General features: G+C 42.7%; 1 protein-coding gene across 1 annotated transcript in view; it reads right to left on the bottom strand.

Moving 5' to 3' along the window:
* The window catches only part of LOC101159719 (titin), a 171,803-nt gene that overhangs the window by 54,660 nt on the left and 94,574 nt on the right, over positions 1 to 22,569 (bottom strand). The window contains exons 131-165 of the mRNA XM_023950735.1: positions 21,497 to 21,799; positions 20,426 to 20,725; positions 19,809 to 19,927; positions 19,427 to 19,604; positions 18,645 to 18,929; positions 18,100 to 18,393; positions 17,575 to 17,874; positions 17,304 to 17,485; positions 16,938 to 17,067; positions 15,598 to 15,788; positions 15,076 to 15,505; positions 14,545 to 14,850; positions 14,249 to 14,433; positions 13,674 to 13,803; positions 13,384 to 13,535; positions 13,161 to 13,308; positions 12,302 to 12,467; positions 11,500 to 11,651; positions 10,834 to 11,130; positions 10,173 to 10,472; positions 9,661 to 9,975; positions 9,423 to 9,571; positions 9,160 to 9,310; positions 8,762 to 9,043; positions 8,377 to 8,679; positions 7,954 to 8,256; positions 6,686 to 6,967; positions 6,302 to 6,489; positions 6,076 to 6,187; positions 5,189 to 5,491; positions 4,617 to 4,925; positions 3,928 to 4,209; positions 3,548 to 3,847; positions 3,072 to 3,365; positions 14 to 2,983 (exon numbers count right to left, since the gene is read on the bottom strand). Coding sequence (XP_023806503.1) covers positions 14 to 2,983; positions 3,072 to 3,365; positions 3,548 to 3,847; positions 3,928 to 4,209; positions 4,617 to 4,925; positions 5,189 to 5,491; positions 6,076 to 6,187; positions 6,302 to 6,489; positions 6,686 to 6,967; positions 7,954 to 8,256; positions 8,377 to 8,679; positions 8,762 to 9,043; positions 9,160 to 9,310; positions 9,423 to 9,571; positions 9,661 to 9,975; positions 10,173 to 10,472; positions 10,834 to 11,130; positions 11,500 to 11,651; positions 12,302 to 12,467; positions 13,161 to 13,308; positions 13,384 to 13,535; positions 13,674 to 13,803; positions 14,249 to 14,433; positions 14,545 to 14,850; positions 15,076 to 15,505; positions 15,598 to 15,788; positions 16,938 to 17,067; positions 17,304 to 17,485; positions 17,575 to 17,874; positions 18,100 to 18,393; positions 18,645 to 18,929; positions 19,427 to 19,604; positions 19,809 to 19,927; positions 20,426 to 20,725; positions 21,497 to 21,799 — 11,091 coding nt within the window. The remainder of the gene's footprint in view (positions 1 to 13; positions 2,984 to 3,071; positions 3,366 to 3,547; positions 3,848 to 3,927; positions 4,210 to 4,616; positions 4,926 to 5,188; positions 5,492 to 6,075; positions 6,188 to 6,301; positions 6,490 to 6,685; positions 6,968 to 7,953; positions 8,257 to 8,376; positions 8,680 to 8,761; positions 9,044 to 9,159; positions 9,311 to 9,422; positions 9,572 to 9,660; positions 9,976 to 10,172; positions 10,473 to 10,833; positions 11,131 to 11,499; positions 11,652 to 12,301; positions 12,468 to 13,160; positions 13,309 to 13,383; positions 13,536 to 13,673; positions 13,804 to 14,248; positions 14,434 to 14,544; positions 14,851 to 15,075; positions 15,506 to 15,597; positions 15,789 to 16,937; positions 17,068 to 17,303; positions 17,486 to 17,574; positions 17,875 to 18,099; positions 18,394 to 18,644; positions 18,930 to 19,426; positions 19,605 to 19,808; positions 19,928 to 20,425; positions 20,726 to 21,496; positions 21,800 to 22,569) is intronic.

The raw sequence follows: 22,569 nt of genomic DNA, 5'->3' as shown, positions 1-22,569 counted from the left end.
GTGTGCAACATACCAACTGTATCTTTTGCTGTGATGGAACGAGATGCCTTGCTTGGATTGCCGATGCCAATTTCATTGACGGCCTTTACTCTGTACTGGTAGTCATGGAGAGGTAAAAGTCCAGTAACTGTGAAACGAGTTCCAGGAATCGGATCCTTATTGACAAGGGTCCATCTGATGGCATGTTCTTCTTTCTTCTCTAACAGATAACCTGTGATTGGTTTTCCTCCATCTTTTTCTGGCTCTGACCACTGCACAGTCATTTCTTCCTTGCCAATCTTAGTTACTTCAGGCACTTCAGGAGCATCAGGTACATTAAACTGGGTACCAGCAACAATTGCGTCACTCTGAACCGCAGGTCCTGGGCCCATTTTATTTTCAGCTCGAACTCTAAAGATGTACTCGTTGCCCTCAATAAGACGAGTTACTTTAGCTTTATTGGTGATGACAGCGTTAGAGTGTACAGACCAAACCCCTCTTTTGGTCTCACATTTTTCTATGATATAATTGTAAATATCACAGCCACCATCATCCTCTGGGATTTCCCAGGCTAGATGGCATCTGTCAACAGTAATACCAGAAATTTTAAGATCCCTGATGGGACCAGGTCTGTCCAGAACATTGACTACAGCATTAGCAGAGCATGATCCTGCACTGTTAGAAGCAGTTATATAATATTTCCCACTGTCGGTACGTTTAGCACCAGTGAGCAAAATCTTAGAAAAGTCTGCACCAGTCTCAATCTGAAGCCTGGGGCTCTTTCTAATCTCCTCAGTACTGTCATCTTTTGTCCATTTTATATCAGGTTGAGGCTTACCCTTCACTGTTGATTCAACGGCAATGGAGTCTCCTGCCCTTACTGTAAGCACTCCTTCCAGTTTAATTTTGATCGTAGGTTCTTCGATATATTCTTTAACTGTTACCTCTGGTGTGGTCACCCAGTTACTCTCTCCTCCCTCATTTTTAGTCTGAACTCTAAACTGGTAAATCTGATTTTCAATGCACCTGTCAGCCATGAAGTAAGTTTCCTTGATTGCACCCTTGTGAATTCTCTCCCATTCATCTGCCTCTTTAGGTTTCTTTTCTATATGATAACCTATGTTACGACTTCCACCATCATTGTCTGGTTTTTTCCACTTCAGGAAACAGAAAGTCTTGCCAATTTCAGAAATGTGTAAGTCGATTGGTTCGCCAGGCTTCTCAATTGGATCAACTGCCAAAACAGGTGTTTTGGTCTCAGTTGATGGCCCAGCACCAATTTTGTTCTCTGCACTAACACGAAAGAAATACTCACAACCTTCTGTGAGAGGAGCCTTAATCAGGCGCTTAGTCCAGTCATTGGAGACCACAGTCCAGCCTCTTTGGCTTGGCTGACGGCACTCAATAATGTACTGTGTAATTTCTGTACCTCCATTATCTTCTGGATTCTCCCACGATACCATGCAGGATTTCTTGGTTGCATAGGCAGTCTTTAGATTTTGGCAAGGGCCAGGTGTGTCCAAAACATTGACCACAATAGTTGCCTGTGCTTGTCCACTGCTGTTTTTGGCACAAATAGCATATTTTCCATAATCTGACCGGATAGCATCACTGATGACCAGCTCACAAAGAGGGAAACTGCTATTAATCTCTGTACGCTTATCCCTTGACAAGGCCCTGGCATCCTTGGTCCATGTAATCTCTGGATCTGGTCGGCCTTTCACTCTACAGATTAAACTAATAATCTGGCCTGCTCTGACTGTCAAGGCATCTCGGCAAGATACATCGACAACAACTTCAGGGGGTACCAGGATATCCTTTGCAACGATGGTCTCAGCCAATTCCCTGGGTTCACTCTCTCCAACCTGGTTGGCAGCTCTAATGCGTATTCTGTACTCCATTCCTTCAACTAGACCTGGCACTCTGTAAGCACACATTTTTATCAAATCCTTATTAATTCTGTTCCACTGAGCTGTTCCTGACTTCTGAGCCTCAACCACATAGCCAAGAATTGGGCTGCCACCATCTCTTGTAGGCTTTGTCCAGCAGATGTCAGCATAGGATTTGCTCCAGTCTTTGAGTTTAGGATTACCTGGGGGTCCGGGTTTAGTAATAGCCCGAGTTGCCTTGACAGGATCCGAGGTCAGAGAAGGTTCACTAATGCCAGCAACATTTTCAGCAAATACTCTAAACTCATAGATATTGCCTTCAAATAGACCAGAAACCCTATATCTGAGGTCCAGTACAGGAGTTTTGTTGACACGAATCCACTTTCCTGTCATTTCTCTGCGTTCAATCACATAGCCACTGATGGGGCTACCTCCATCATATTCAGGTACAGCCCATTCTAATGTCACAGCATTTTCTGTTATATCAGAACATTCTGGAGGACCTGGGGGACCAGGAGGATTGAACAAGTGTTTTGCAATAGTAGGTGGACTTTCAAGCCCAGCGCCAATGCCAATTTTGTTCTCAGCACGAACACGAACTATGTACTCACGACCCTTCTCCAACCTTGACACCTTAGCTTTAGTACTGGTGCCACTTGAGCTAACAACAGACCAGGGCTCCCATGGTTTCTTCACATCCTTCTTTTCCACAACATAGTTGGTGACAGGAGTGCCACCATCATCCTTTGGTGCTCTCCACTGAATCATCATGTGATCTGGGGTAACTTCCAAGATATTTATGGGCCCAATTGGTGGGCCTGGTAAATCCAACACAGTGACATGAAGAGCAACTGTTTTACTGCCGGCTGGATTGGAAACAGTAAGGACATACTCTCCAGTGTCTGCCCTCTGACAGTCAGAAATACGGAGAACGGTTGAGGATTCAACAGATTCAATGTGATATCTGCCCTCATTTGTTATATCTTTGCCATCGCTCATCCACTTAGCAGTAGGAAGTGGTATACCCATCATCTTAGCTGGCAAAGTGATGGTACTGCCAGATTTGACTACAAGTCCTTCTATGAGCTTCACATCAACTTCAATGGTGGGTGGCACTGATGGGAAAATAAACCAAAAATATTACTATGAGATTTTCAAACCAATCATGCAACTACAACTTGCATAAACAATTAAAAATCTTACATGTCTTCTCTTGGCAAGTGACTGGGACACTTGTGTCAGGGCGACTCACACCTATGGCATTCTGAGACTTAACCCTGAAGCGGTAAGTTTTGCCCTCCACTAAACTTGTTACATGGGCGTGGTTGTTGCTAACAGTCTTGAAAGTGGTCCAGTCAGTCTGACTTTCCTCTTGGTACTCCACAATGAAGCCAGTAATTTCACTTCCACCAGTGCGATCTGGCCATTCCCAAGCCAACCAAACCTCTGTCTTATCTGTATCAGTGTGGTGCAGGTTCTTTGGTGGGCCAGGTGGATCTAAAAGTATGTACAAGGTAAAATTAGTTCTGAAGTTGGAAGAATAAAAAAATATTACGAAAAACGTGAGGGATTTTTGTTGAAATTACATCATGCACAACTGTTATTAAAATTTATTAAAGAAATAGACTACATTAGTTTTACAAATTGTAAAATAAGTTGATGATGTAGTTTTCACTTACAGAGAGGATCAAGAGCCTTAATCGGTGTCTTGGTCACAGTAAAGTCACTCCTACCAAATTGGTTCTCAGCAGCCACTCTGAATAAATACTGGATGCCTTCCATCAAGTACATGGCCATTAAACTCAGCTTTTTATTGGCTGGGGCAACAGGCACCCACTGTTCTGCAGCAACATCTTTCTTTTGCACAACATAATGAGAAATAACAGCACCCCCGTTGTCCTCTGGCGCTTTCCATGTCAGGTATGCAGACTCACTTGTCACTTCTGAGATTGTTAGGTCTCTGGGAGGAGAAGGCTTGTCTGTTGGAAATCAGAGTTTGCAAAAGTAAAATACACGCTTGTTTACATCACCTATTACTTTTGTTGTGCAGTTCACTTACTCAGTACAAGGACTACAACAGTTGCAGATTTCTTTCCAGCAGGATTTTCCACTGTGACAGTGTAGTTGCCAGAGTCAGGACGGACACATTTAGGAATAAAAACTTTACTGCCTGAAGCAGTGACTACAACAGAAACGTGAGCAGGAACAGCTTCATTATTCTTGGTCCAGCTTACTGTTGGAGTCGGTACACCCTTAATTGTGGCACTAAGGGTGATATCAGTGCCAACCATGGCTAAGTGGTCACGTGCCATGTTAGCATCGAGTAGTAACTCTGGTTCCTCTGTGAAGACATAATTGAATTTGTAAGTATCCTAATGCATCAAAAAAAATCACATATTGTTTTCAGTTAAGTATAGTTATGACAATTTGGTTTCCTTAGTCTAATATTGACTAAATATGAAATACATGAATTATTTAGAAGTAGTACAATTGAAATTAGCTTAACTTGGTTCGATGTTTCTTGCATTCGAAAAGCACTTTGCCACAACAATAGTTATGATTTGGCACTTTGCATAAAAACTGAATTCAACTTACAATAATAAAATGTCAAATACATATTGCTGTTAACCTTTTAGTTGCATACAAATACAACCTTCAATCAGAATCTCAAACTGAGTTCAGCAAATGCCATTGTTGGTATTGCAGTCATGCACCCAAAATTACAATACATGTAAGCAATGCCCATACCGAGTCTGTCATGAACCTTGATGTTCTGTTTCACATAAGCAGGGTCAGATCTTCCAGCAGCATTGACAGTAAAGATCCTGAAGGTATACTCTTGGCCATCAGCCAGACCTTTCACTACATAGTGGAGATCAGGACATTCCTCTGGGGTCTGGTTGGCTTGAGTCCACTCTACTGAGCCAGGTTTTTGGTATTCAACGATGTAGCCAAAGATCCGTCCTTTTCCATCATGGCGTGGCATTTGCCACTTCAGGCTGACGGAATCCTTGGTTTTATCATAGGCCTCAGGGGTCACTGGAGGGCTGGGGAGAACTATTAAAAAAAAAAAAAAAAAAAACAAGCCGTCAGTGAGTGAGCAAAATGTTGAGTTTAGTTAAATCTGATCCGTTTGTAATGTTTTAAAAATAATCCAAATAATGCATATCCAAGACATACTAGACATCAAATGAAATATTTTGTTAAGCAAAGGAGAAACGAGAAGCAAAAAAAGTTTTTTTCACCATTTGAATTTTACATACAAGAGGTGTAACAATCTAAACACATTTTATTTTTTTGCCACTTTTTGTCAGACTGACCTATTGGATCTTTTGCAAGAATGGGTTTTGAGGGGACACTGGGATCTCCAACTCCAAGTTCATTCTCTGCCATGACTCTGAATTCATACTCGCAGCCTTCCACCAGATCCTGAACTCGGTACTGAGTGGCCGGGTAGAGGGTTTCTCTGGTGACTCTTGACCATCGCTTTGCTCCAGGCTCCTTCTTTTCGAGTATGTAGTTGAGGATAGGTTTTCCTCCGTCCCGAGGCCGATTCCACAACACCAGGGCGTTGGTAGCGTATACCTCCCTGACGGTTGGCATCTCAGGGGCTTCAGGGACTCCTTCACAAGAGAAAAAGAAGCCAAAAAAATTCTTTGAGAACAATTTTAAAATAGTTATCTTACTGATGAATTAGAACATTTCTGGTACAGTAAGACTGTTTATCATAGAAATACGAGGCTAAACCTGTTTTTTTTTTATTATTCAGCTTTTCATTCTCTACTGGGTGTGTTGCATCTGCTTATGTTCTTCACACAAGGATATTCCTTCAGATTTGTCTGTTGGAAATCAGAGTTTGCAAAAGTAAAATACACGCTTGTTTACATCACCTATTACTTTTGTTGTGCAGTTCACTTACTCAGTACAAGGACTACAACAGTTGCAGATTTTTTTCCAGCAGGATTTTCCACTGTGACAGTGTAGTTGCCAGAGTCAGGTTGAACAGGCAAGGCATGCTAGTAAAATTCCCACCTTCCTTGTTATTCTTTTTTCTTTTACACAGACCACTCTCAAAGGTTTAGCAAAGATAAAACTTCCTCAAAGAACATTTGCTGTTTCAAAAGCTTCTCACTCTGGGATGCTTGTGTGAATCAAACCGCCAGACAGACAGACAGACACTTTTTATTTCTTGCTAAGTAATCCTTACTGAAAAGATCCTTGGCTTTCATCTCCTCCGACTCCAGTGGGTCACTAATTCCATACATATTCTCAGCAGAGATTCTGAAGATGTATTCTCTGCCTTCTGTCAGTTTAGGAATCTAGAACAAAATACAGCATGTGCAGGAATTTTAATTCCACTAGTTTTTTATTGTTTTTGTATCACATTGCTTGTAAGACTTCATGGCATCATTGGGTAAATTAGAAAGAGATACCTTGCAAGTTGTCTTGGTAGTGGCAGATGTTACTGTGGTCCAGATTTCTCTGTTAATGTCTCTTTTCTCTATTATATAGTTTGAAACATCTACACCTCCGCTGTCCAGTGGGGGTTTCCATGAGACCACCATATGGTCCCTGTGCACCTCCTCAAACACCACAGGGCCGACAGGAGGAGTTGGGCGATCTGGAAAGAGAGAAAGACACACAAAAAAAAACCCTGAATATATATGTTCAAATCCGCCATCCCCTCATTTTTTCATGTACTTCTTTTGAAGCAAACCCTGACTGAGTTATTTAAGGGAATTCCATCTCTAGGTGTTACATATTTTTGTTCAATGCTATGTTTTTTGTATTTGTTCGCTTTAGCTTAAACTACATACCGACAACTGTGACATTGCAGACTCCCTTTCTAGATCCGGTGCTGTTTTCCACCAGCACCACATATTTGCCACTGTGCTCACGCTTGGCCTTCATCAGGCCCAGTGACATAGTGGTCGGGGTGTTCTTGAACATCACATGTTTGTCAGCTTTCAGCTCATCCTCATCTCGGAACCAGGTGATAGTTGGTGAAGGTTTTCCAGTGTAGCGGCCCTGAAGCAGACAGCTCTCCTCCACACGGATGACAATCTTGTCCCGGAAGTCCAGCTCAATTGTTGGTGGCTCTGCAGGGTTAAAAAAATTATATAAAATCTCACAACAGCTGTCCAATCTTACTGTGATAACATTTAGAACTCATACTTCAAATAATTACTAATATTTTGCAACCTGGGTTCTGTAAGCACAAATGAGTTTGTCTATTTTTCTTTTGGATTGCTGGATTTTTCCTGTTACTAAAAAAATCAACATACATGGAAGAGGTAACAGTAAAGAAAAAGAAAAAAAAGATAAACATGTAAGACAGGCTTTTGCAACCTTATTATACTATTATATATCGTGATATTTTGAAGTAGAGGTGTAACTATTATTCTATTAACCAATTCCTTTTTTTTCTATTCCTACGATCCAAGACAAGCTAATCGAATCAAATCGACCTAAAACAATTAAAAAATCTTTAAAAACAGATAAATCAATAATCGATGTTGGAAAATACTATATGGATTGAGACATGGTAAATTTATTTTACTACAACATTAAAATGACCAATCACAGCAACAGCACACATGTGATGTCATGAACACGGATCAGTCCATCATTCCAGTCCAATGTGTGGACAGACTGTGAATAAAGTCATGTGACCATCCAGTGTCTAGAATGTTGTAAGAATGTTCCCTTTGGATTCTTTGGATGTGGAAAAACAACAGTGGTGAACTTTAGGAAACTAACATGTGAATGGATTTGACATTCATTCTAGTTTACTTGTTGGTTTGGACACAGATTTCATTAACTTGATGATCTGGAAGAAATCCAAGAATCTGGAAAACTGATCAGTAGCAGGAATTTCTGTCTGAGTCTCACTGCTGGAAGTTTGGATGAAGAGGATCTGGATCCACTTTAGGTCAGAGGATCAGATCGTTTAAAATGAACCAAAATCGACTATGAACCAGGTCGGCAACCACAAATTAGGATACGAATCGTATTGTTGTTCAAATGAATCGTTACACCCCTATTTTGAAGTCATCTGGTAATTGAGAGCTGGAAAACAACTCACCCAGTTCATCCCTGCAAGTGATTGGTTTTGTAGAGAATGATGGTTTGCTGGGTCCAACTTCATTAACAGCAATCACCCTGAATTCAAAGGTGTCACCCTCCCTCAGACCATCATATGTAAACTTCTTTTCCATCAACTTGTCCTTGGTCAGTCTGTTGAACTTGTCTTTGCCAATCATGCGAGCCTCCAGGATGTACATTATGATCTCCGATCCTCCATCAAACTTTGGTGCCTTCCAGGTTACACTAATTGAATCTCTGGTAACTTTGGTGACTTCGAGTTCCTCGGGACGATCGGGTACACCTGAGAGAAAATAAAGTTACAATAGACTCTCTTTATATCTGAAGGATGTCCTTTTGGTTATGGTTGAAAGGACTGTTGAACATGTGTTTGACATGCAGAGAGCTACAGTGTTGAACTCACTAATTGGCTCCTTGATAATGAGCTCAGCAGCAGTTTCCACAAAAGGTCCGATGCCGATGGCATTTTCTGCAGCCACTCTGAAGAAGTATTCCTTTCCCAAAGTCAGGCCACGAGCAACAGCACTCTGTCTGCTGGCAGTGTAAGACAGGGAAGTCCAGGCTTTGCGGTCAGCCTCACGTTTTTCAATTATGTAGTTGCTGATTGGTGAGCCGCCATCATTTTCAGGGAAAAACCAGCTGAGCTTGCAGGAATCTATGCTTAGGTTGTCAGCCATAAAGGGGATGCCCACAGGTCCAGGTACATCTTTACCAAAGAAGAACAGCGATTAAAAAACACTGAATGGATATTTCCTGCTAGGTTAAATTATTGGTTCACACTTTTTCACCTAGAACTTCTGCTGTGATGTTTTTGGTTTTCACCCCTCCAGCATTCTTGGCAGTCAGTGTGTAGATGCCAAGATGTCTCCTGACACAAGGTTTAATGACAAGTGAAGAGCTGATGGCTGTTGTCTCCACTTTAGCCTCAGGGGGGAGGGCTGCTCCGTCTCTGCTCCATGTCACCTCAGGTGACGGCCTGCCAGATACATAGGCGATGATGCGGATCACACCGCCAGCGTGGACCACAATCCTCTCCTTCACTGTAGCATCCAGCTCAACCTCAGGAGCAACTAAAGAAGACAGAAAATCAATGCAGGAATCCACTGGGTAGATAAATAAGGAACATGAACACTGCATCTTCAATGGAATGTTTGTGTCAGGCAATAAAACATCCAGATTGACTTACTGGTTCTGTCGTTAACCTCAAGCAGCTCTGGGACTTCTCCGGGTTCTCCAGTTCCACCAGCATTTATAGCTGTCACTCTAAACCTGTACTGTTGACCTTTTTTCAGATCAGTGATTACAAAACGAGTTCCTCGGATTATGGAGTCTTTTGCCTGAAAATGGTAACAGAAACAGTAGTCCCTCACGCCAGTGAAACAATGGATGGTCTTCACAACAAGAATGAGTGCCTGCACTTTTTTTATTGGTGTACGTCTGTTTTCTCACCTTGACCCAGGCCTCAGTCCCCTCCTCCTTGTGTTCCACCCAGTAACCAATGATCTTAGAGCCTCCGTCCTTCAGAGGTGGGATCCATTCAAGGTCCACTGTGGAACTTGTCCAGTCGGAAACCCTTGGGGTGGGTGGAGAGGGTGGGGCTTCACAGAGACACAGACAGTTGCTTAACACGTGTTTGTTCACTCAAAAGCCAAAACTTGCATTTTAAAGTAGAAAGGTTTGTACTCACTGATGGGGTCTCTGGCAAAAATGGGATCTGTTGGGGGGCTGGTGAGTCCAGGTCCTGCTGCATTGATGGCAGAAACTCTGAACAGGTACTGTGATCCCTCAACGAGCCCACTAACGACAAACGACTCGCCAAGGCCCGTGGGACGGATTGGGTCCCGGGTTACACGGGCCCAGCGTTTGCCAGTGGTCTCTTTGCGCTCCAGCCAGAAGCCAGTGATCGGAGCGCCACCATCATCCTCTGGCTCCTCCCAGTTGACGGTCATGGAGTCCATGGTGATGTTGGTTACTTTTGGCTTTTCACACTGACCTGGGACCGCTGTGGAGGCACAAAGTTTTGACATTCTAAGAAAGTTACCACAAACCTACATCACTGTTGACGTAGCTCTCTCACCAAATCGAGTTTATGTTTCAAAAGATGTATATCACCTCTAGATCATCTAAATCTACACGCTAGTCAAACTTTGCAACCAACAGTTTAACTTTGGTATAAGATAAATGTTAGGGTAAACTTACTGAACAGGTTTCTGGCGATCTCAGGCGCACTGTCCAGAGGTTCTCCTACGCCATACTTGTTCTGTGCCATGATGCGAAACACGTATTCGTGACCTTGCATAAGGTTCTCTACTGTCCAAGTCCGCTCTTTGGGCTCATTGGTGACAGGCACCCAGGTCTTTCTATTGGCGACCCTTCTCCAAATGACATAATTTGTGATTTTAGAGCCACCATCATCCTTGGGAGGCAGCCATGAGAGTGTAATCCTTTCAGCTCCAATTTCTTCAAATTTGATTGGAGCAGAGGGAGGACCAGGGCGACCTAAGGAAAAACAAAAACAACAACACTTTTTTTAAAACAGATATTCAACATTTAATCCTTCTTGGGAGAAAAAGGATCGATGGGCAAGACCTGTTGTGTGAGCACCGCAAACTAAAGCTTTATATGTCAAAGTTGTGGATAACAGCATGTAAATAGGTGTCAATGAAATGGAAATGGTGCTAAACCAAGTCGTGGATTGAAAATGTGTTCCTTCCTTTTGTTAAACAGATCTAGAATCAGTTTCTTAGAGCTAGTTTGGGTAGACCGCTTGTCTTTTTAGTGAGTTTCATCTAAACTGGACTTAGATCGGATGGGATGAAAACAGGTTTCTTGAGATTTGTGCACACGCATGTCTTCATACCGAGCACATTGAGTCTCATCTCCTTGGACGCCTTGCCGAGGCTGTTGGAGGCCACCAGCGTGTACAGCCCTGTGTCGTGGCGTTTGCCCTGCTGGATGAGCAGCATGCAGCTGTCGTCTGACACGATCTTGTTGATGTGCTCGTCGTATTGGACCTCCGCCTTGTTGTCGGGCTGGTGGGGGGGTGCCTTGTTCCAAGTGAGAGTCGGGAATGGACATCCACGGATTTTGGCCACAATGCTAATGTCACAGCCTTGCTCGGTTTCCATAAACTCGTTCAGCTCAATGGATGGAGCACCTGCAAGACAACATCATGAATAACACTTTTTCTTTCTAATTCATACTTTTAAAGCAGAAACATTGTAAGAGGAAAAATCCCTAAGTAATAATTGAGTTCTGCACAGTTTCATTTGATCCCAGACAGATGAGGGAAGAGATCACTGGGTTTCTCCTAGCTAGAATTATTGTAGCTTGGGGAGCTTTAGCCTTGATAAAAAGTAGCCATGTTTTCCAAATCAACTGCATATATATTTAAGTAGAAGATGATACCACGTGGTCCATGCTGTGTGTAAACGAAAGTTCAGGTTCATTCAGAGTGCGAGATCGGAACGCAAAAGCATGCAACAATGAGTTTTCCCACAGATTTCATCTGCAGTTTTCGTCTTACAGGTCTGGTCCTGGATGGTGATCGGTCCAGCAGTGGATGAAGGTCGACTGGGTCCAACTTCGTTGTAAGCTATTACCCTGAATTCATACTCGTCTCCGTCTGTAAGGTCTTCTACCTTGAAGTGGGTGGTGTCCACATCCCTCCGGTTACACCTGACAGACAGACAACAGCATCTGAACTGAACTGCACACATTCAACAACAGAGCTGAAGCCCCCTCAACGTATTTTGTCTGGACTTTCACGCTTCCATTTGTCTCCTTGTTGTCTCTAGGAGCCCCAAATCAAAGAGTGGAAGACTAAAAGTTAGTATTTCCATACAGTTCAAGAAATCCTTTTTGTGATTTTTCAAAAAGAAGAAGTCGTATCAAATGTTGTAAAATTCTTTTTTAAATGTCTGAAATTGCAATTTAGTTCTATATATATTTTATAGTTTTATCCATTTTTTTACTGTTAGAAATTATTCTTTAACAGTCAAAAAAACAAAGAAAAAAATCCAGCAGATTTACTGAAAAAACTCTAAAGACTTGAGAATGATCAAAATGCTTCTGATGAAAGTTCAAGTTTTAACAGTGGAGGAAAAATGCAAATTCTGTTCTGGCTAAAAGGAACAAGTATCAGGCTGTGAGTATCCATCAAAAACAGAGATGAGAGCAAAAATAAATTCAATTTAATTAAAATAATCAATGAAATTACGACATGCTGCTACTTAGATATGGTTTACTTCAAATATGGATTAAAGCTAAAGTCTCGGTATTTCTGTGGTAAAAGAGCAATGTCTCAAGTGAAAGATGAACCTCAGTACCTCCTCCAAGACTCCTTCTGAGAGCCACTGGAATCCCAACAAAGGAGATCTATGCTGTAGTGGGTGACGGGAGAACCACCGTCGTTCTTTGGAGCCTTCCAGGTCAAAGTCACCGTGCCCTTCCTAATGCCCTGAATCTTCAGCCTTGTTGGGGGGTCAGGAGGATCTGTGGGGCAAGAAAAACATCACAGATCCGTTAGACTAAACTCAGACAAGAGTCTGTTAGATCAACAACAAACAGTTTTTGTATTTTTGAGACTTAATTCTAAAGGTGCATCATCCAGTGCTCTCCATCAGTGGGAGCACTGAAGAGGAAATGTGGCTGGATCCTCAACCATCCCAAACACATCACCATGGCAACGAAGGAGTGAGAAGCATTTTATTGCTCTGGAGTGGTCTGGCCAGTCTCCAGATCTCAACCCCATTGACAATCCTTGGAAGGAGTTAAATGTATATGTTGCCTAGCAACAGCCCCAAAACGTCACTGCACTAGAGGAGATATGCGTGGAGGAATAGACCAAAACACCAGCAACAGCGTTTGAAAAATGTGTGAACACCTACAGAAAAACGTCGACTTCTGTCATTTACAACAAAACAAAGTATTGATACGTTTTTTGTAATTGAGCAAATACTTATTTCCACCATAATTTGCAAATCAATACTGTAAAGATCCTAGATTGTAAACTTCTGGATTATTTTGTCTCTCATAGTTGAAGTAAACCTAAGATCTTTTTAAGGCGGGAAACTTGCACAAATTGGTGGCTGAATAAATCCTTTTTGCCCCGCTGTAAATACTGTTTAATGTAATGCATTGTGATGATACTGTCTGCACCTGCAGCAAAGAATAAATCAGACTCACGAATGGGATCTCTGGCCTTGGTCCTCTCGATGGTCTCCACAAAGGGTCCAAACCCAAAGCGATTCTCGGCACGGATGCGGAACAGGTACTCCTGACCCTCTATCAGGTCAGGGACTACCAAAGACTGAGCAGCACACGTCGGGTTCACCTGGAAGAGGCGGTTTGGGGTTACAAAACGTGTGACAGCATGCGACACCCTGTCTAATGGGTTCAGATTTGCCACCTTGGTCCAGGCTTTGCCGTCCACTGTCTTCTTCTCAATGTAGTAGCTTTTGACCCTCTCTCCTCCATCATTCTCTGGAGACTTCCAGGTGAGTCTGCAGGTGCCTCTCGTCACATCACTGACCTTCAGATCTCTGGGAGGTCCAGGCAGGTCTGCACATTAACAAATCCCAAACAGAGTTAATTTCTTTAACCAGAAATGATCACCAGCACAAAGCTTTAGATGTAGGTCCATTCATATTTTCCTCTAACAGAACATTTCCACTTCCATATCTGCATGGTTTTACTTACCAAGCACAGTGAGCCTAACTTTGACCACTTTGTGTCCAGCAGGGCTTTCAGCATTGATGATGTATCGGCCACTGTGGCTCAGTTTGCCTTTGGGGATCACGACCATGGAGGATGTATCTGTTGAGTGGACCTGAGACAGAATAACAAATGTAACACATGTAGATTTAGACCAGATTACTGTTCACTTCAGATTTCTGCAGTGCTACTTCATCGACCCCAGATGTGTTACAGGTCTTTTATTTCAGACTCAATGTTTTCAAATGCCTGTTGAGAGAGTAAGCTGTATATCAAGATGGTAAAAGGGAAACACAAGTCTTTTCTAATGTCATACTTTTTCCTTCCCCCACATGCAAACACTAATGGAGTCAGAGTGGCATCAGTGGGCAGGCCACCACCAGCAATGTGGGTTGCAGTGTCTTGCTCAAGGGCACATCAACAGGTAACGTTAACTGTAATCTTCCAATTAGAGGTTGACTGTTCTACATCTACACATCCTACAGTCTTTTGAAAACCCTAACATCTTTAGTTTGTGGTCTCATGAGTGACTGTTGATGTCTAAACAGTTTAAGGCAGACCTCAGAGTCAACAGGCAGCGTGTGAAGTTCATTCTTCTTTTCGGTCTCCGCGGTTCCGTCCACAAAGGTCCATGTGACTTTGGGCACAGGCCGTCCGGTGACGGTGACCGGGATTTTGATGGCGGTCCCTGCTCTGCAGTAAAGCAGGTCGTGAGCGCTCACATCCAGGGTCACCGTGGGTTCAACTGGTAAGGAGAGAGCATTGCGTTGAGAAGCCTCTCGCAGATTATCAGATCAGAATGACTGAATTTCAGATGTATAACGATGCTTTGAACAACATTACACTGCTTTCTTACTTAGGATATCCTGAACCAGAATGTCAGCGGTCTTGGCAGGCTCAGAGTTGCCAGCAGCGTTCACTGCATAAATCCTGAACTTGCACTTCTTGCCTTCTTTTAGGTCGGGGACAGTGATTTCACAGGATGGGTGGAGCTTGTCTGCAGCGTTCACCTTTCTCCATTCAGGAGAACCCTCTTCATGGACCTCAATGATGTAACCTTTGATTGGACTGCCACCGTCTTTGTCAGGGGGGCTCCAGGTCAAGGTGATGCTGCTCTTGGTCTTGTCTTTAACCTGTGGGGCTCCTGGCGGGCTTGGAGGGTCTGTAATATCAGAGCAGAATGTAACACGTCATTTTATTTTTTTAACTTTTATCACTACATGTAATAGATGACATTTGTTTTCCTGCAGCTGTCGTTTTTAGTTAGTGATGGGAAAAAGTGACTACAGGCTGATGCTTAAGCATTCGAAATAGTGGAATCTTATCATATTCAAAGGGTTTTGAGTCATAACTGTCAATGTATGAACCATAAATGAGTGAAACTCACTGCAGGGGTCCACGGCAAAACGGCACTCAGTTGGCTCGCTGGGTGGTCCAACTCCTGCAGCGTTGGAAGCTGAGATTCTGAACTGGTACTCTGTACCTTCTATGAGCTTCAGCACTGTGTACTGCAAGCCCTTCACTGCAGGCTTGGTGACTGGACATCGGTTGACCCGACCCCAATATACAGCCCCACGCTCCCTCTTCTCCAGCCAGTAGCCCTGGATGGTTGACCCCCCGTTGTCCAGAGGTGGATTCCAGGTCAGGGTCATGGTGGTTGCTGTGGCTGCAATGATTTTAGGGTTACGTGGAGGTCCAGGGAGTCCGAAAGGATCTTTCAGTTGAACCCTCTCTGAGTCACAGCCATCGCTAACCCCATACTTGTTTTCAGCTTTGAGGCGGAACTGATAAACTCCGTTTAGGTTCAGTTTGTAGACCTAGAAGCCAAAAACAAAAGGATTCCCAGTCATTCTCATCATTTTGGTGTTTTTTTTTTATGACAGCTTCAATGTAAGCAGTCATAACTAACCCCATAGCGTCGGTCAATCAGATTGATGGTTAAAACATCAAAGTCTGATTTCTTTTTGCTTGCATCTCTGTACTCCACGATGTAGTTGGTGATCTCACTGCCCCCATTGTCCTCCGGGGCGTCCCATGTCAGGTAGCATGAGACTGCAGTAATCTCAGAGACCTTGATGTTCCTTGGAGGAAGAGGACGGTCTGAAAAAAAGACAATGACACGTTACTTTTGACACAACATTTAGACAAACACCTAGAATGTAGTGAATTTTAATTCCCTTCGAGTCAATAATGTGTCCTGCCTTTGAGGAGTCTATGTTGTGAAAGAGCCATGTGAAGCTGGAAGGATGTTGTAGAATCAACTACTGAAATTTCACAAATTTCTGTAGACAATTTTGTGTATTCAACTGTAGGAGAGTTTTTCACAAAATAAAACAGACCAGTAAATGTCCTCTTATTTGACATGTATATCCATTTTAAATAGAATGAAAATGTTGGCACAAATGTCTTGACTTTACTCACTGTGTCACATGATCACACAGAAAGCATCTATGAGTAGCTTTCATGTGATGAAGCGTGTGACCACAAAGTACGTCAGAACTGGGATGACTGTGTTTGTCACCAGATTCTATGCCGTAGATATTAAACTCGCAACAGTTTCATGTTGACATCATCTCAGCCCGCTTTGCTTTACTTTCTCCCAAGAAGGAAACCTGAAGGTAAATTCAGCGGCTGGGTAGCTCGGTTGGTAAGGTGGGAAGCTACCACGCAGGAAACCAGGGTTCGATTCCCGGAGGGGAATGAGCAATGGTACTGGGGGCAATTACCATATCAATGGCGAGCAGTTAACATCACCCAGTGAGGGTCCTTAGGCAAGCCCCTTAACGCTACTGCCTCCCGAGCGCGGTTTCGGCTGCAGCTCACCGCTCCCCAAGGGGATGGGTCAAATGCGGAGAAAGAATTTCCCTTCGTGGGATAAAATACAGTGTATAAAAAAAAAAATTGTTGTCAGCAGCAAACCGTGTTCCCACTATCATTATGCAGATGACACGCAACAACTTCACAAGAGAAGGTATTTGTGAGCTGTAAATGTACGCAAACACAACAGTGTACTCTTTGTTTTTCTGCTTTCGTCTCATCAGTTACGCTCGTTCTGGTTGCACAATGACAAGGACACAAGGAAAGTAATGTTCCATCCTTGTGGGTTTTGTGTGAACAGATATCAGGAGAATCGAGGTGGGGCTCAGATGAGCTTAATGAGCTTAATGAGTTTAATGGCAGACTGTAAGCAGGTTTTAACTCTATACAACAACATCAATTGAGTCTAATCGAATAGACTGCAGTTCTTACCAAGGACCTCGACCTTTATAACATGGAGAGCTTTGCCATAACAGTTTTCAGCTAGCAGCTTGTAGTTTCCTTTGTCCTGTCTGACGGTTTCTGAAATGGCAATCTTTGTCCTCTGGGTTGTACGGTTCACCTGGAGACAAAAGATTACACACAGATTCATCGGATGTCTGTTCTTACCAAACTAACCTCAATGAGAATTTTAAGTAATAAGACGGAAAGCTTTTCTCAATGCAAGAAGTATCTGATACTCGGTTTATCGTCAAAGTACAATATGGGCCTTGAGACCATTCAACCAAACTAAGTAGGTTTGGTTCAAGACTTTCAGAATGTTATGCAAATAATCCAGCTATGAGAAAAGTTCAGAACCTCTTCAGTCTCCATCGTCAGTCTGTCGTCTTCCGTTTTCTCAATGGTCACGTCATCCTTCATCCACTGAAGCGATGGCTGTGGAAGTCCGAGCACCTCTGCTGGGATGTCAATGGCGGCTCCTTTCCTCACTGTGATGGTGTTGCTCTTGAAGAACTTCAATATTGAAATAACTGGAGCAACTGCAACCAAAAACACATCATGACAAAACTCCTCCATTTTAGATGTTATTTTTCTGTATCCAGCTTTCATTTGTCACATCACAACATACTTTCATCATCCTGGATTTTGGCGGTGATCGGCTTGGAGGGATCTCCATCTCCGACCTCGTTCACCGCTTTCACTCGGAATTCGTACTCTTGCCCCTCTGAGAGGTTTTCAATAGTTCCACAGCACTCGGTGAAGATTTTTCGATTGGCCACGTCAAACTCTGTGCTGTCAGACCTCATCTTTTCAACGTAGTACCCCCTGATGGGGCTGCCGCCGTCAGTGCGAGGAGGTAACCAGGCCAGTGTGATGGTGTTCTTGCTTCTGTCAGTGTAGTGCAGTTTCTCGGGGGCGGATGGAGTACCTAGAGAGTTGTCAGAAGTTAGTGCATCACAGAAGAACATTTTTCTTCTTATGTCAAACCCCAAAGGCTTCATGGCCTTCCAGGAGTTTCATTTTTTATTTCCTAGAATAAAATGCTGATACTTTCATAAAAAGTGCTGTAGAGTGAAAAAAGCATCTTGAGTTTTGTGAGACAGGATGTTGGACAAAACATAAATGACACATGTTTTAGTATCAGTTTGGTTACCTTTGGGATCTTCAGCTAAAATTGGACCCAGGTCTGCTGGAGCTCCATCACCAAACTTGTTTCTGGCAACGACTCTAAAGTCATACTCCTCCCCGGCCAGCAGGCCTTGGATGTCACACTTGCAGGATGCCGTCTCTATGGGCTGACGGAAAAGCTTCATCTTGGAGTCTTTCCTCAGCACCTCATAGCCAATGATGTCACTGCCTCCATTGTCCAGAGGATCGGACCATGTCAGGACGATGTTCTTCTTGGTCACCAAGACTGTCTTCAGGTCAACCACTGCTCCAGGGACATCTGAGGAAACACAATGGGTTAAAAACATTTGGTTCTGTTGAGAGTTTTTGCAGTTTCTCTTTTTAATTCTTCCCCAGTAGTTACATTGGTTCCAATCCACTCCATAAAAATGACCAACAAAGGGAAACTGTGCTAAAATGGAAACATATACATAAAACAAATGCAACTCTGCCAGCATGATCCTATTCATTTCATGTGCAAAATACTTTCTTTGGTGCATTTTGGCCGGGTACGTGTCATGTAGGACTCACCCATGACGTCCACCCGTGTCTCTGCAGTCTTGGATCCACTGCTGTTGGTGCCAGTGATTTGGTACTTTCCATGGTCTGCTCTCACCACCTTCTTGATCAAAAGCAGGCTGTTTTTGCCCTCGGTCTCAATTATCATCCTCTCCTTGTCAACTTCAGACTCATCTTTGGTCCATTTGACCTCTGGTTGAGGTCGGCCCGTCACGACAGCAGGAAGTTTGAGAAGATCTCCGGCTTTGAGTATGAGGCCATTCTTGACTGAGTCATCAAATTCAACCGCAGGAGGTTCTACGTGACCAAACAAACAATGACAACTCAAAAAGAACGTTTCCGAAAACAAAAGCATCAAATGTCTTTGTTATTTCCTGAACTGGAAAATGTTTCCTTCATAATAAGAAATTGTTTGTTGCTTCAGATCACTTTCTTGAATGCAACAGTGAGCAGACGATGACATAGAAGTAAAAACTCCCTAAGATGACTCTCAATATTAGCACAATTTAAAAAAACATATGTCGATACAAAATGAAAAACAATTTGACTAAAGTTGTCTTCTTAAAATGTTTATGCGATTTATGAATGCATCCTCTTTTTGTGATGCTCCAACAGAGATTAGGACTTTAGACACTCCAGTGCTGCAGCAGAGACCTGACTTAAGGCTTGTGGTCTGGGCCGTGTGTAGGATGTTCATTCTTTATCTGCAGGACATGGCTGACAGGTCTAAAAACAGCAGTTCTCTTTTCTGCTAAGCTTTTGCATGAGGAATGTAGAAACAAAAGTGGTTGTACCTTGAGGCTCTTTGACTGTGACCGGTTCTGTAGTACCAGGAGCTCCAGGTCCGGCATCATTAACAGCAACCACTCGGAAGTAATAGTCTGCTCCTTCAGTGAGGTCTGTGACCGTGTACGTGAGTTCCTTACACCGGAACTCTGTGCACCGGCTCCAGTCCTTGTTTCCAGCCAAAACCTATGAACACAAGACCAAAGACTCAGACTTTGCTGTGTTGATCTAGAACAAAACTGTTTGTTCACTGTAACCATAGAAACAGTAAATTGAAGGGAAAAGAGAGTCAAGACTTAGCAAACATGACGGCCTTGGCGGTTCACAAAACTCTTAATCTGAATTTGTCTCTATTGATAAAGGTCTTATGGGTACCGTAACCTTCTTTACCTTTTCAACATGGTATCCCAAAATGTCCCCTCCCCCGTTGTACAGAGGGGGCTTCCAGGCCAAGGTAACAGTGGTATTTCCGGTGTCCACAACCCATGGAGTTGGGGGACCAGGAGGAACTGCATGAAGTGAAAAATAGATTTATTTTGGTTTACTGTATGCTACATCCAAGCTGCTAAATGTTTAATCGATCCTAAAAAATTATGATTCCTTCCATAAAATCCTTAAAAACATGTTTTGCCAGGTTTGGTCCCAGACTTACAAAGAATTTATAAAACACGTCTGCGTTTACGAAGTGATTTGGGAGGTCTTCTTATTTTCTCCTCTTATTTATAATGGCATTTATAATAGTACCCCATGTTGCTTTACTATTACTCCTATTTTTTCTAGTAACTTGCCGTAGTATTCCTTGCCTACATTCTTATTTTACAGACCAATTTATTTTTGTATGTTTTATACCGTCTTCTGCTTCTTTAGTGTTCAGCTTTAGAAATACTACATAAACATTTCACCAGATCACTTCACTTGAAACGGTTTGTCTCTAACACAGGATAACAAAATCTGTTGCCTTCCTTTCACTAAACCCCCCTGACCTTTTAATGTCCATGGAAACTTACGAATGGCATCCATGGCTACGATGCGGTCGCTGGGTTCACTGAACGGTCCGGGTCCCGCCAAGTTTTCTGCACAAACTCTGAAGATATAAGTCAGCCCTTCCATTAACCCGGTGACCTTCACATCCAGAGAGCTGAGGAGGGCCCGGTTGACCCGGGTCCAGTGTTTGCTGTTCACTTCCTTCCTCTCGATCCAGTAGCCGAGAATGGGGCTGCCGTTGTCCTTGGGCTCATGCCAGGAGATGCGGGCCGTGCTCGCTGTGACCTCATGGACTCTGGGTGTGTTGGGAGCATCAGGAGGATCTGAGTTTAGAAAAAAAAAAGGAAATGAGACGGCAGCTATTTTTATGAAAGGGGACACTTTTATGTCATTAAAGTCATTTTAAATGTCAGCAATAGCTGACAGTTAATTTAAAGATGATGAAAGTCCTCATTCATCCAGGTGAAGTTGAGTTATCACATTTAGACTTAAAAATCCTTTTTCTTGAAAATACTGAGATACTCATCCAAGTAGATTCATGACTTTAAAGTTGAAAATTATATTAAAATTCAGCAGTTCAATGAATACTAATCTGTTGTTGTTTTAAATAGAATATCATGAAATTAGTCAATTTCTATGATTTATTTCTTCTTATTGTGTCATAGCTACAGACAAGATATAAGTTGGACAATGCCTAAAATAGACTTTAAAGAAATTATTACAAATCTCTCATAATTTTGGTCTTTGTTTAAAATGTGATATCTGTAAAAATACTGATAGAATTTGTATTTAAAATAAAAATTGACGTCCCTCAAAAAAACCTCTTATCAGTCTCATTGTCTAAAGGCTTTTCCTCTGGGCATGAACACATCTATTAGAGATCTGAATCATGCCTAGTTCAAGTTTTACAGTTATATAAATGCATTAAGGTCTGTTGCATGTACTGGTTAAGATCTCTTGAAGGCGACTTTCCTACAGCTAATTGTGTCGGGTCCCATCATGCTTGGCGTGTTGTAAACTAGCCAAATGGATAGAAATCAGAGATGAGCTGAACGTTCAGCCAGTTGAGAAAAAGAGTTTTGTTTTCTACTTACTAAACTGATTTTTTGCAAGGAGCGGCTCTGAGATGCAGGGAAGGCCACAGCCGTATTTGTTCTCCGCAGTAACCCTGAAGATGTACTCCTTCCCTTCAATCAGCTTGGTGACAGGAAAGCTGGTTCCCTTGAGGGTGGAGGTGACTGTGATCCAACCAATCTCATCGTTCTTGTTGTCCTTCTTCTCCAGAATGTAGTTCAGGATCTCGCTGCCTCCGTCGTCCTCGGGAGGCTCCCAGTTACACACGACTGAAGTGTTCCTGATCTCGTCAAATGAAAAGTTGATGGGAGGGCCGGGTTTGTCTGTAGAGCAAAAACGTATAGAGTTAAATCTGCAGTCACTCATTTAATGAGCACTTTTATCAGTGACTTACAAATGAGGAACACATCAAACAAAAACTGTGTCATCACATCAAAGTCAAGGTATGAAAAAGATTTCATCCACAATGAATGTCAAGGAGTAGATTTACATTTCTATCAAGTGCAAAGAGACCAGCTTTTTTTTTGTTGATGCAGCTTTTTCCTGCAGAGTAGGATTTCTCTATTCTGGACCATGGAGCTTAGGGTTTACCTAGTGGTCACCGTGTGCGTAGTTCAGGGACCACCAGTTGCTGTTTGTTGGCAGATTACAAGAAAAGATTGCAGACATAGATGAGAGAGATGACAGTGGAAGGTGCTGCTGAGGTGAAGTCTGAGGGCTTCACAAGATACCGTATTTTATAAATAAAGCACGCCTGAAAGCCTTCATTTGTTTTCAAAAAACAACAGTCTGCCTTATAATCCAAAAATGCCTTATATATGGATTCGTTCTGGTCATAGTTACTGATGTTGAAGCGATTTTGGGAGGCATTCTGTCAAAACCTTTGCTGGCTGTTATTTCTAATATGCTAACGTACCAGCATTGGGCTGTTTTCTTTCTGTGTTACTAACGCATGTTTCAGCAGTATCAGTCTGTTTCTTACATGCTGCAAACATGGATGGAAGTCACAGCTTCTGTGAATGCGCTAATGTTGCTAACCTGTAGTCTGTTACAAACAAGTTTGAGTCACTGTGAAAGCGGTTCATAAAGTCTG

The sequence above is a fragment of the Oryzias latipes genome, chromosome 21 (genome assembly GCF_002234675.1).
Source record: "Oryzias latipes chromosome 21, ASM223467v1".
In the NCBI taxonomy this organism is placed as follows: Eukaryota; Metazoa; Chordata; class Actinopteri; order Beloniformes; family Adrianichthyidae; genus Oryzias; species Oryzias latipes.
This window is presented reverse-complemented; position numbering and strand designations above follow the sequence as displayed.